Source organism: Leiobunum rupestre, chromosome 11 (assembly GCF_980474605.1).
Source record: "Leiobunum rupestre chromosome 11, qqLeiRupe1.1.hap1, whole genome shotgun sequence".
Lineage (NCBI taxonomy): Eukaryota > Metazoa > Arthropoda > Arachnida > Opiliones > Sclerosomatidae > Leiobunum > Leiobunum rupestre.
The window spans coordinates 27,518,334-27,532,219 of NC_143394.1; the positions used below are offsets into that span (position 1 = coordinate 27,518,334).

The following is a 13,886-nucleotide window of genomic DNA, read 5'->3' on the forward strand; positions in this document are numbered from 1 at the left end:
TTTATTATTAGATATCTCGCATAACAAATCGTCTAAAATAACTAAATTCCTAATTTGCGGGTTTAATATATTAACATCGAGTAACCCTTCGTGAAACTCGACTGAAGGTGTGTGTTCTAATATTGATTGAAATAGTTTCGGCTGATACTCGGTATAACACCATATTATCCTCTCCGGAGGAGGGGATATACAGGTCTTCTTATATTGAATCAACCGTCCCACCAGGAATGACTTTCCGCATTGGGTGGACCCGGCTACAAGCCCATTCATTGGATGTTGTAAGCTTAAATCCATAATGGTAAATGAGAATCGGAACATTAGTGCAATCAATTTTATTAACTTTTTAACAAGTTTTTAGCATTGCATATTATTAGTGACATTATATTATTTAAAATTTCTTTCGACAATTCACAGCGAATAGTAAACATTTCAATAATATTTTCACAATCTACCGACATAATTATTTCATAAAAATGCAAATCTACGCGCTTAGAATAATCCGTCATGATACAATCATGCTGGAGTTGAGATGGATGATCAATTTGACAGCCATTGCACGCTTTCTTAAGAGCTTCGTGTAATTGTTTAATTACAACGTTAGTCATCGCCTCCTTTATTTCCTTGATTTTCTTTAAACACTTCTGAATAGACTTGTACTGGTCGAGGAAATTCAACCAAGAAGATTGAGCGAAAGCTACCCCCTCTTTAGTCGGTAACAGTTTTCCATAGTTTACTCCATAACCATGGTACATTTGTCTAACATCTAAAACCTTTTGTTCGGCAAATCTATGAACCGAAAACCGTTTAGTTTCAGAACCTGTGAAAACCCACGAAGTTTCAGCTTCGTTATTGAAATAAGCTTCAATGGCATCTTTCTTTGTCCATAGCTCTTGCAGTTCCGCTTCTGTTAGTTTGATACCCTTTGTTAAATCTAATAGACCGCAGTAGATGGTTTCATCTGCATAAACGATTAACCCTTTGTCAGCAGACACAGGAAATGAACAATTCCTATAAAATAAATACATTAAGACAAAGTTAAGAATTATCACTGAGTATTCCTACTTACATTTTAAGGTTCCTCGAAGTCACTTCCAATACAATTCAGATGGTGAACTTTCTAAATATGGTCTTACTATTATACGGTTTTCCCTTTTTATACTCTGAAATTATTTATCTTCGATATCTTATTTTTTAAAATGGAGTTTAAAATTAATTCCATTCTACGTATACGCATTTTGAAGTGTATCGCGTTACGTATATAGGAATTTACCCGGTCCTCATACGGAATCACGTGTACAATTACAATACTTGAGAACGATACGTTTCTCATACTTAAACTTTAGATATTCGTTTGAAATACTCGTGAGAAAGGTTCAAGTGTCAAGCATATTTAAGTACTACAATGATATTAAAATTAAGTTTAAAAATATTTCCATTCTACGTCATTTTAACAACGAATATTCCATGACGTCAAAACACTCAAATCTATGTTTTAAATTCAAATTAACCGCGCCCCAATCCGCGCACGTTAACCGCGTCCCATATTCCATGACGTCAAAAAACTCTTAAATTCAAATTAATCGCGTCCCCCGGGGTAATCTGCGCACGCGCCGCCTAGGTTATCAATTTTTACATCATTTCAACTTATTCCGTACGATAAAACTTGATAAGATATACGTTCAAGTATCTTTCGAGATAAGCGTAGATAAATGAACAAGTTGGCCTGGACACAATATGTTGATATACGGGAAAACAAATCGTCGCGAGAAATACCCTAAATACATTGACTTTTTGACGATTTTACCCCCATTTCATCCCTTAAATCCCGGATTTCGATCCCGAACCCAAACCCGAACCCGGGATCGATGCCACACCCTCACTTTCCTTCTACTCAAGTAGTTTACGAAATTACGATTAATTTAAATAATTAAATTAAAAGAGAACCTCCGCGCGTAAAACTCTAACAAGGAGACTACACGAGGTGTTACACACCGATTTTGTTCAAACTCGGGGGATTGGTAGACCTCCATTTAACTTGAAAAATCCTAAAGGAATTTTATTCAATTTTTTTTATAATTTTGGTATTTTAATTTTTTTTTCAATTTTGTAAAATCCCATGTTATTTTCAATGGGAAAATTTTTATTTTAAGTTGACAAAAACATTTTTCGTTGCCATGGCAAAACCGTTGCCCATTGAATAAAATCAAGTTAAATGAAGGTCTACCAATCCCCCGAGTTTGAACAAAATCGGTGTGTAACACCTCGGGTAGTCTCCTTGTAAGTATAGCCGCGACGGTAAGACGAGGAAGCTAGAGAGAACAATAAGATAATCGAGTCCACCTGTAAAACATTTGGGATAGCCGGGTGAACTACACTATTCAGACCACAAAAATTCATTCTTATTCATACCCCTATCGAAAAATATTTCACTTTAAATCCATCGAATCCTTTGACAAATTAAGACGTATTTAGCATTTCCATCCCAAAACTTGTTTTCTAACATATTTTCCAGGGCTCCTCGAGTTCTTCGGTTTCCCCTTCCATAAAAACTTGTAGAGGTTAACGTTAATAGTTAATGTAGGGAGCTGTTGGCTCGCGTGGCATGTAGGGCTTGCTACCACCCTCCTACGCGTTGTAACCCGGCCACCTGTTTAAAGGCATAATAAGAAGTTAGATGACTTGGGCCTAAGGTGGTGCCTTGGGTATTAGCCTAGCTGATTATTATTATTTTTTTATTAACTACTTTCGGTGGATTTATAGTTTGAGTATAATTGTTAGATAAAGTAACGACGCGATACTAGTTCGTTTTAACAGAAAAAACTAACTAACTATTGGATATAAATTTCTCAAAACTTAATTTAGGTACTGAAGACTTAGCACTTAAGCAATATGTTGCAAACAGGAACGAAAGTCAATAAAAATAACACGACAATTTTGCTGATAGATAAAATAACACTATCACTGTTGAAGTTAAAAAAACTGATACTCGAATTCGCGATTAGAAACAATGGCGACGAAGAAGAGAAGCAGGCGGATTAACAACATTTCCAAGAATGTCACTCAAATCTTTATCAATTCACGCCGAAAATAGAGATCTGAAATTTCAACCTCCGATTATCCGTCGATGAGTTAATTTAAACCTAAATCCAAAGTCACCGGCGCCACTCTTACAGCGTCACTTCGTACATTGAACGATTGCGTTGCAATAAAACGCGCTATCAAGTTGAAAAATAGACTCGCGATGTTGCGTAATGAGGAATCGAAATAAGCCTAAAATATTATTGATAGGCGATTTTTGATGGGATCAACAATGCATCGAGTGATAAAGCACCTTGTCCGCGCATTCGTTATCCCCTTTTCCAACCTTTCTGTGCCCCCCGTCCGCTCGGTATGTTGCAACGCTGTATGAATGGATGATCCCGCAACGCGGAATTTTCTGGCTCGCGTCTGGAGCAACGCGCACGAGACTATCACGTGCCGCGTTCGGCACTTTGCTCCGATCGACCAATCAGAGCCAGTTCCGGTGACGCCGTCGCCGGTGTGTCAACAAACCTATGTTCCTTCCCCCCTCGTTACGTGTTTCCCCCTCCCCGCCAGTTTTGACTACGCTCAAAGTGAGTACGAACTCACCTTACTTTCACGATAAACAATGGTATCACACGCGTTAGGAGCTGATCCCGATTTTCCCCGCCAAATTATAGCTCTGAAGTAGGTTCCGCGTCCGGTGTTTCCTACTTCCCCGCAACAAATATGATAAAACATTTAGTCGCTGGTTTATTTATTTTAATTTAACCGGAAATACTTTAAAAGAGGTTCCAATAATAAATAATTAAAACAAATCTAGATTAATCACGCTGTAAACATTAATAGAGTTTTAAGATCTATCCGGTTATTTCAATGTAAACTTTAGACTCAACACAAACAACAGTGCCATCTATTTCGACTTCCTCTCAACCTCTCTCTAAATATAACAATTCATCAATAAATTATCTACGCTTCCTTTTGAAACATGGCCAAACGTCAATAAATCACTTTCAAAAAAGCTGAATATAGTATAAAATACCGCGATTGAAAAAACAAACCAATTTTCAAATTTATCACTTTTATTTATATAAATTTAGCCTAATCACGAAAAAAAAAAACCAACAACATTACGAAACACCGGATTATCAAATAATATTCACTTCCTTTAAACCAGAAATGTAATAAAAAGAATTATCCGCGTATGTAAAAAAGAACTCATCAATATAGGCAATTACAACGGATCTGTAATTACCCGCCTATGGCGTTATAGGGAAGACCAACCTCGAGGAAATGCCCGGGGGGGAAGGACTGGGGAAGGCAGATCTACGCGGCATCTCATTTTAGCCGCAGCCTCCGAGAATCATCGGGATCGGCGGAGGTTGCTAGAAGTAGCGAGAGGGAAACGCAACCTGAAGTAAAGACCCCCCCAGCGGCGATAATAAAAAAGGCGTGGTTTAACGATCGGTGACGTCGCAGTCGGCGTTTCGTGACGTCACGAGGAGGTAATATATCGCGGCACTTGGCCGTCGTTCGTTCGCAGTTATGCCGGGGAGCAAAGCAAACTACACGTTCGTCGCGGAAAACGAAGAAACCGCCACCACGGAGAATTTGAATAATAATAACAATAATTACTACGGCAGCGTAGTTGATATGAACGGGGAGGTAAGTACCGTTTTCAATATTTAATTACAATTCAATTTCCCCTTTTTAAAAATATATAAACCCCCCAAAAAAAATTGTTAAAAGCGACGGGAAAAAAAGTAAAAAAAAAAAACGGTAACAAAAACGGTATCAGAAAAATGCCGTTGGCGTTAACGTTCGCGGCGTATTCATTGTGGAACTATAATCGGCGCGATGTGAGGAAAGGGTTGGAATGGATTTCCGTTGATTGGGATGAGCCCCTAAAATCGGCGGGTTGGACGTCTGTGAAGTGTTTTGGGTATCAACCGAGGTTTCCCCTGTTCGGCTCTAGGTGAAGATAAAATTGGCTGAGCCGCCGGCCGAGCTTCTCCATCCGCCGACCTCGGACGCCACGCTGCACTTAGAGAAGGCGTTGAGCGAAGCTGGGAATGAGCAAATCCTAAACAAAGCGCCGACGCCGCCCTCCGACAAGGAAAAACAAATTAACGAACAAACTGCCGACGCAGATAACGATCCGTGGGCATTGCCCGAGCTACAAGACAGTGGCCTGCAGTGGTCAGGTAAAAAAAACAAAACGCACCACTTTTCATACCAAAAAAAAACCGAAACTAAAATAATTTATCTTCACCTTTTTTCAAACCACTCCGCATCGTGCTTGTTTTTACATCATCGGGATGAGTGTGAATGCGAATTTTAATTTAAGGAAAATGTCTGTTTGAGAATGGTTCATAGTGGTATTGGTACTAGTAGAACTACCCTACCGGGTACCGGTACTGGTTGAACTACCGGGGATGTGGTATTTTTAACGAACTCGGAGTAGATAGGGAACTATAATGTTTTGGCTGTTCTCCAAATACCAAAATACAATTTAGGGGTTTGTTTAAAAAAATACCACCGTTTTATTTTCGTATTCAGACTCGGCGTATTCTATAGGAGGGTACTGTACCCTCGTTTACCGCCTTTAATCGAATTTATTGTTAGTGGGAGGGTTTCCCGGTTGGCAGCGATATTAATTTTTCAGTTTGTAATTATCGCGATAGGTCCGGCTAGAGCTTCGGCTGTCCCTGAATAGGTGGGCCTTTCCCGCACGCTCGCGAGCTTGGCGAGGCGGCGTAGTCGTAGGCGCGGTCACGCTAACCTACTGAGCAAGTCGCTAGTCTCGCCGCTATCTCAGCGCGAAAATATGGTAACTCGACTCTCACGAAACGTTTGGGATAAGCGTTAATTCTTACGTAAAATACGCTTATTTTAGAGAATTTACTTAATGTAATAGTTACGTAAAATATGTGTTAATATAAAGTTAAAATAGGAAACAAAAGTCAATGTAAAAGTACCGTAACTTCAAATTTCAAAATTTCTTTATTACCATATTTTTGGGTTAAATGTCGACTTATAAAATATACTAACTCTTTCTCTATGATTTGGTTTCAAAGATCTTTCGAAATAAATTTCCCCCAAAACGATCATTTTTCGAGTTACCACGGTACGTCATTGAAGTAGTGATTTTGTGGCCATTTTGACGAAAAATCGTTATTCCTTTTATAAAGTCCGGAAAACAGAAAAGAGTACATATATCCTATTATTTTTGCATTTTGTGCCTTTATATATAGTCACGTGCGCCGAAACTATTATTCTTGACCTTGATTTTAATCTATATTTGACCACACAAAACGATTCCATAGGCTCCACTTCAGTTAAGCTGTTTATTTATTCAAGAAAATGGTTCCTACCTTTTAATCGTATTACTATCGGATACGTAAGTATATAAATCGAACGGATAAATTGATGAAATATTTTCTCATTCCTTGAAATCTACAAAATTTTGGGAATATTTCTTCCACTTTTTATATTTAATTTGAATAAAATTCAATAAATTCGGAACAAAAAGAAAAGGAATGGTTCGAGGGCAAATTTATTATTTTTTATTAAATTTATTTCTCTGAATTTGTATTTGGAGACAATGAAAGAACATTAGCTCGCAACCCTTTGAGGAGTCTAACCCATTTCCCTCCATCGTCATCTGCTTTTAAAGAGGACGATGTACCAAACTAGGCTCGAGTTCAAATGTTTTTGCCGTTTTTATACCCTCTCGCTTCTGAATATTTTAGTTTTGGATTTTCTCGAACGAGAACCGGTTTGAACCAAACATTTGGCGGCGTGAAACGCGAGACATCTGACAGGCCGTTTTTTTTTCAAAAAAGAAGGGGTTGTTTTTTTTCAAAATTTTTTTAAATAATTGGTTTCTACGAAATTTAAACCGGGAAGATATAATTATCGTAACTATAAAAATATACTATACACGCAATAATCGGAATTTGGTGTCATATGATTTAATTCAACTATAATTATATGGAATGACAATTAATTATGATAAGCTATAATTGTTTTTGAAAGGTAACCTCGGGGGAGGGGTGGTATTTTAGAGTCAAGGTATCACGATGACGAAATTAAAGGAATTTTTCGGCTCTACCGGTACAAGGCTGTGGTAAGGTATTGTAAACATCTCGAATTTCCCAAGTTTATAGCCTCAATATCAATAAATTAACTGGGATTTATGGCGCTAACAAGTATTAAGATAAACCGCTTCCAGGTTTCTTAAACAAAAAATGTCGTCACATCCAAAAGTAAATGGGTTCATTTTAATCTAATCTTTCTCTATTCTTACAATGTAACCGCTATTTTCTCTTTCTTTATCTTAATTTTTGCGTGTGGGTAAGTATTGTAAGCTTTTCCGTGGTTTCGCTTACGGCGCGCTGATAATCTCGAAATCGTCGCCTTTAAAGCGCTTAGCTTAACATATTTAACACCCCATAAACGCGAAACCGAAATAAAAGTTTATCAGTTATCAAATGATGTGTACATGGTTTATAACTTAAGTTGCGTATTTTGTTTCATACATATTTCGAATATAAATTATTATATTAAAAAATGTCGTGTTTTAACGGTTTATCTTCTGGTTATCGTTTCGGACAGAACTTACGGCGGCCGGCAAAGCGCAACGAGTGGTGGTGGTCACCATCAAGTTGCTGGCGCTCCTCTCTCTTCTCTACCTCTTCATCTGCTCCTTGGATTTCCTGAGCTCGGCCTTCCGTCTGGTCGGTGGAAAGTACGCCGGACAGGTCATGTCCCAAAGCGACTTGCTGCGGAACCCCGTCGTTGGTCTCATGCTCGGTATCCTGGCTACCGTTCTCCTTCAGAGTTCTTCCACATCGACTTCCATCGTAGTCACCATGGTCGGATCGGGATGTAAGATACCATCGATCCTTTCCACCGATTACTTTCGAGCCTCGTTTTCCTAACCCAAATTTCCACGACAGTGTTGCAAGTACACCACGCCATTCCTATCGTGATGGGAGCCAACATCGGAACGTCCGTCACGAATACCATCGTCTCGGTTGTCCAATCGCCCGACAGAAACGAATTTCGAAGGGCCTTCGCGGCCGCCACTGTCCACGACATGTTCAACTGGTTGACAGTCATTATACTCCTGCCCATCGAAATCGCCACCGGTGAGTCTCGCCGCTAGGCACGATTTCCCGCGAATGACTTTGTCCCACGGGAAGCGCTTAACCGTTGGACCTTTGTCTCGTTCTATTTCAGGTTATCTCGAATCGTTAACCGCGGCCATAGTAGAAAACCAGAACTGGAACACTAACGCGGACGCCAATATGGAGTTCCTGACGGTGATCACCAAGCCGTTCACCAATTTAGTCATTAGGGTAAGTACTCAAATCTCTCTAATAAGCGAAGACATTTTTCAAATTGAAAAGACGGCTTAGCAAGTAGCGGGTGTTCTAATTGAGTTTGAATGCTAGCTGGACAAGAAAATCATCGAAGAGATCGCCAACGGCAGCGAAGAAGCCATGAACATGTCCATGATCAAAAGGTGTTGCGACAAAGTCTTCAACGGATCTTGCGTCGATAAATGTACGAATCTCTTGCTCTTCACCACACTAAGCGCGTGCAAACGCGCGCTAGCAAAGCTCCTCCTCCTACACAATTTCGCCGTGATGGTTTAGTAGTGTGTTGACAACGTTCTCTCTCCTCTCCGTGTCTCGCCAACCAGGTAAATTCGCCCTGGTGGACTTGGAATGGAGCGATTCGTTCGTGGGACTGCTGCTGTTGGGCATTTCCCTGGTCTGCCTGTGCACGTGCCTCATCCTGATGGTCAAAATCCTGCACTCGATGTTGCGGGGCCAAATCGCCAAAGTCATCAAGACGACCATCAACTCCGACTACCGATTCCCGTTCTCCATCCTGGTGGGCTACATCGCCATCTTCATCGGGTGCGTCATGACCATCCTGGTTCAGAGCAGTTCCATCTTCACCTCGGCCCTGACCCCTCTGGCCGGCATCGGCGTCATCTCCTTGGAACGGATGTACCCGCTGACGCTGGGCTCCAATATCGGCACGACGACGACGGGGCTCTTGGCGGCGCTGGCCACCAAGGGTCCGGCCTTAAAGTGGGCCTTGCAGATCGCCTTCTGCCACTTGTTTTTCAACATCTCCGGGATCTTGCTGTTCTACCCGATCCCCTTCACGCGGTTCCCTATTGGGCTCGCTAAAAGACTAGGCAACACCACGGCCAAATACCGGTGGTTCGCCATCTTCTACCTAATAGTCATGTTCCTAGTGCTGCCCGGGTTCGTCTTCGCGTTGTCCTGGGCGGGACCCGTAGCTCTCATGTGCGTCGGCCTCCCCATCCTGATCATCCTGGCTCTGGTCATCGTCGTCAACATCGTGCAACGGAAACGTCCCAGTCTCCTGCCCTTGAAGCTGCAGAACTGGAACTTCCTGCCCGAATGGATGCACTCGCTGGACCCATTGGACCGCGTCATCAACCGCACCTTCAGCGTGTTCAAATGTTGCGGTAAGTGCTTAAATCCGGGAACCGGGGGCCGGCACGACGGCGTGGCGATGGGCATTCGACCCAACCAGTCCCAAATTAACATTCTCAGCTCCGAAAGGAGGTCCTCCACTCCGACGGAGACCCACGGACTGAACGGGCTGGACAATAAAGCCTTCTTCTGGCAACAGAACGGGAAGTCCCACTCGCAGAACACGTTTCTGTGACCTCCTTCCCCCGTCGCCTTGACAGAACGGACAGAGTCACGACACCCGCGGAGCACAGCGTATTTGTGACATATTTTAGGCAATTACATTATTGTTGAAAACCAAATCGCGTGATGACCAGAGAATGGGGAGGGGGTCCATATGATTAAGCTCCTTACGTGCTCATTTTATTCAAAGATAAAAACACACAAGTCGAAAAAAAAACAACTTTTTTAAAGCCGGATAGAATTAAAGACGAAGCTAGCATATATGGACGACTGGTTTTATGAAAGGTTTCACGATTAGATATAATTAGAATAACTAAAGAGCGTCGCTGTGAAAGGAAGTTTTTAGTCAATGATAGTTAACAAAAAATTTAAAGAGCATTGCTGTGAACTGACGATAATGTAAATTAAGAAAAAGCTATATATTTTTTAATTTACGCTAAAAAAAGATTGTTGGAGTGATTTTAGGTAACGTTAGTTAATTAAAAAAGAGAGATTGAGATTGAAGTCTTATTAAGAGCTTTAGAATAAAAAAATTAAAACAAATGGTGCTGGAAACAATGGAAAAGGCATCGGATTGTGAATAGGATGCTTATATTTTATTTACAAGGAATAAAAGATAAACAAAACTCTAAAATCGCCAAGTTTTTAAAAAAGGCACAATTTTTTAAATACTTTGTTTCGCGCAATTTGGCAAAAGCTATATAAAATCGCGTATTTTTTCTAAAATCGTCAATTGGTTTTTATTCCCTCATTTTTGTTTCGTAGGAGTTTTTTTTCTTGTGTACATATATTTCATTAACGTTACTTTTTACAAAGCTGAGAAAATCTTAGACCAAGTACTACATACCGATAGCCTACTAGAGCGCGGTACAATCCCTTTTAAAAGTTCTTAACTTATTTAACAAAAAATAAAACTTTTTTTGAGATAACATTCCAAAAAATGGCTAAAGTGTAGTGTTTAATTCTCCGGGCTCGAATCGCATAATCATATATTCCAGAACGTAATTTTTTTTAACATTAATAAGTTATTTTTAGTTAAAAATATTAAATTAGAAATGATTTTAAATTATGGAACGAAAATAAAAAGAATTAAAATGTACCGATAGTCGGTAATGATTATAATAATTTAGGCTGTAGTTTATACGGTGGGATAGTTTATAATTTCGAATAGTTAAGTATATAGTTAACAGTTACCTTAATGGCAAAACAAATATACCGTATCTTGTTGGGTGTATGTATATTTCTCGACTATACCTAAATTATATTTATCATCATAAAAAATGACAGGCATCTCGTCTATTGTCACGAAAAATCCAAAATATACAAAAGTTGAAAAATAATATTCCCAATCAAATTTTTAGCAAATCCCTTCTTCAAAAATAATATTAAAAGCTTAGAATTGAAACTTAAAAACATAGTCCCACCGTCACCCCGATAGGAAAAAATGTTCCGCTACTCTTTTTCGTTTTTATTACCAATTTTATATTGTTTTTAGTAGAAATATTAAAAAAAAAAGAAATGCAGTATTGTAACCTATTTTACTTATACAAAAATAGTACTAAAAAGAATTCACCGAATATGATTAAAAAAAATTAGTTGTGTATAGATTTGAGTTTTATTGTTTAAAGCACAAATTAAAAAAAAGACCGAAATTTAAAAAAAAAACAAAAAAAAATAACGATCAGACAATGCAATAAAAATCTCATTTTTTTAAAACACAAAATACGAGCCCTTATTTTTAAATTTCGAATTCTAGAAATTGTCATCATACATAGAGGGGTAAAAATTGGGAACTCTAAAAGAAGGCGGACATCTATTTCTAGGGTAGACACGGGGACTCCGGTCTGGACAGGGTAGAGGGGATACGGCAAGGCTTAACAAGGCGGCTGCAATGCGCAGGGAAGATTGCCAACAGCCGCGCCACGATCCATATTGTAAAGGGCGGACGGTGTCGGGCAAGCGCCGTGCCGAGGTTTCCTCGCTCGCATTGATCGGCTCCGACCATTAGGCAAACCCCGGCGACTAGATCTTTTTTCACACTAACCCATACTGAATTAACGAGGACGACCAGCGGGGAGGTGGGAACCGGGGGGGGGGGGGGGGGATCTATACGTTCCCAACGGCGGACAACCTTGAACGGGGTTACTACCGACCAAATTAGACCAAATTCAATTTGGTTGCATGCAGGGTTGCCACAATATTCTCAGATTCAAATTCCCTGACCATTTTAAGTTATTTTCCCTGACTTTTTAAGGCCAAAATAAACAGTTTTTAACTTTTACCTTTATCAGAAGTTAATAAATTTAATCAACCTATATTTCAGTACAAAAAATATTTCAACATAGATCTAGAGTTAAATTACCTTAAAAAAGTGTCAAGATTAAATTGAATTCCCTGACCTTTCCCTGGATTTTTACAAATTCTTAAAATTCCCTGACTTTTTAGGCCCATTTTTAAATTCCCTAACATTTTACAAATTCTTAAAATTCCCCGACCTTTCCGGCCCATTTTTAAATTCCCTGAGGTGTGGCGACCCTGAACTCGGTTGCATGTTCAAGAGGGCTAAATTGCCTGTAGATGTGTTCCACCCGCACTACCAAGCACCACTACGAGGGTACACAACGAAAAGGTACTAGTAGTACATATTCGATTTTATTGCAAAAATATAGTATATCCAAAAACGTTAGTTACTTAAGGTCAAAGATTTTTAATAATAAACTAAATTTTATATACGTTTTTCAAGAGTTACAATATTTTTGCATTCAGTCAGCACTAGCATAGCACTTTGGTACGCACTACCGACTACAGTCGAGGGAATTCAATAGTTTTAACGCAATTTACTCTCATTTTTCTTTATCTAGGTAAAATTTTCATAATGAGGCGATCACATTTTTGACGTACATTCTAATTTAGAAAATCATTTTTAAATTAAATTGGACAAAAATGACTCAACAAATAAAAATCAATAAGTGGTTGGACTTCGGCATGGCGTTGTGGTACGTAATTAAAGCGCTTGATTGTCAAAAAAATAGTCTAAATTATCGTCAAGCCTAAATAAGCGCCAATTGACAAAAACATCCACGCTACGGCTAAAAGCGAACTTGAAAACTGCGATTACTCGCTTGGCGTCACGCGCACGATAATTGCGAGACGTTGACTGAAATTTAAATTATATTTAAGCATTCGAAGGAAAAAAATAAAATAATCATTATCTATACTGTTACTTCTTTATTTCTACGTATTACTCTCATATGTACATCGAAAAATAGCTATACACGTACTGGACTACTGTTAATAGGAATATAATTCACGCGTGACCGACAATGTCACTTGAATACAACAAATTACGGTGAAAAAGCCTCGATGGGGTCTCGTCAATTAGTCGAATTTATGTCGAGGTACTTCAAGGCCCACCAGGTTGGCGGTCTCGGCTGTTGAACGCTCACCCTTGTGGTACTTCGCGTGAAGCTCCTTTGAAAATAAAAAAAAAATACATAAATGCTACGTGTACAGTGATTTCAAAAACAGGATAATTTCTACCGTTACTACTACTTCTACTACTGGCAGGATTTGATATTAAGACGAGCAGGGTTCGTACAAAATTTCCGGAATTAAATTCCCTGACATTTCCAGGTTTTCCCTGACCAAATTGCAAAATTTCCCTGACCATTTTTGCAGATTTAATTATTGTTTTGAGGTAAAATCTTGAAAAATATTTATTATGTATTTTTAATACATCTTCTAAAAATTTATTTAGCGTATTTTTTTTGGACCATTATCAAATTCCCTGACCATTGGGAATAATTATCAAATTCCCTGACTTTTCCCTGACCATTGGGAAACATTTTCAAATTCCCTGACTTTTCCAAGTTTTTCAGGTATTCCAGGTCGTGTAAGAACCCTGACGAGAAAAGTGAACAACGAGGCTCAAATAAAAGCAGGAAGAGTTTAACATCGCGAAAAGTTCAAATCGCGCCTCCAGCAATAACGTCAAACAGAAAGCGAAGTAAAGTCTAAGCAGGACGAGTCTAAACAAATTTTTTGCATTTTTTTTGGGCGATGGGAGCGAACTACAAAGTTGTAATCTTCTATTTCCCGAGATCAAAGTTTAATATACGTAATTCGAGCAAACCTTTTCCCCCCTTTAAACATAAATTGTTG

General features: G+C 39.2%; 3 protein-coding genes and 1 long non-coding RNA gene across 4 annotated transcripts in view; 2 read left to right on the top strand and 2 right to left on the bottom strand.

Annotated features, from left to right (window-relative positions):
* Nucleotides 1–388: 388 nt before the first annotated feature.
* Nucleotides 389–1,077, bottom strand: LOC149922099 (uncharacterized). The gene is made up of 3 exons (XM_090162247.1): nucleotides 1,067–1,077; nucleotides 453–1,008; nucleotides 389–397 (listed from the first exon to the last, which is right to left on the bottom strand). Coding segments are annotated over exons 1-3 (567 nt in total). The 5' UTR covers nucleotides 1,069–1,077.
* A 3,457-nt stretch (nucleotides 1,078–4,534) lies between these two features.
* LOC149922100 (sodium-dependent phosphate transport protein 2B-like) lies at nucleotides 4,535–11,414 on the top strand. The gene is made up of 7 exons (XM_090162512.1): nucleotides 4,535–4,686; nucleotides 4,997–5,225; nucleotides 7,639–7,911; nucleotides 7,983–8,174; nucleotides 8,266–8,384; nucleotides 8,481–8,592; nucleotides 8,732–11,414. Exons 1-7 carry the CDS (start codon nucleotides 4,567–4,569, stop codon nucleotides 9,736–9,738), a joined length of 2,052 nt encoding a protein of 683 aa, XP_090018638.1. The 5' UTR covers nucleotides 4,535–4,566; the 3' UTR covers nucleotides 9,739–11,414.
* Nucleotides 11,415–12,265: 851 nt separating this feature from the next.
* Nucleotides 12,266–12,910, top strand: LOC149922101 (uncharacterized). The gene is made up of 3 exons (XR_016477464.1): nucleotides 12,266–12,354; nucleotides 12,587–12,721; nucleotides 12,775–12,910. It is a non-coding gene; the product is annotated as an uncharacterized LOC149922101 (long non-coding RNA).
* A 33-nt stretch (nucleotides 12,911–12,943) lies between these two features.
* LOC149922102 (protein FMC1 homolog) overlaps nucleotides 12,944–13,886 on the bottom strand; it is a 29,395-nt gene continuing 28,452 nt past the window's right edge. Inside the window, exon 3 of the mRNA XM_090163615.1 lies at nucleotides 12,944–13,196. Within this exon, the coding sequence (XP_090019741.1) occupies nucleotides 13,104–13,196 (93 nt within the window). The 3' untranslated portion in view covers nucleotides 12,944–13,103. The remainder of the gene's footprint in view (nucleotides 13,197–13,886) is intronic.

Coding starts and splice junctions, on each gene's coding strand:
- LOC149922100 (XM_090162512.1), top strand. CDS start 4,567: ATGCCGGGGAGCAAAGCAAACTACACGTTCGTCGCGGAAAACGAAGAA. Junction 4,687..4,996: donor TAGTTGATATGAACGGGGAG/GTAAGTACCGTT, acceptor GTTCGGCTCTAG/GTGAAGATAAAATTGGCTGA. Junction 5,226..7,638: donor CAGTGGCCTGCAGTGGTCAG/GTAAAAAAAACA, acceptor CGTTTCGGACAG/AACTTACGGCGGCCGGCAAA.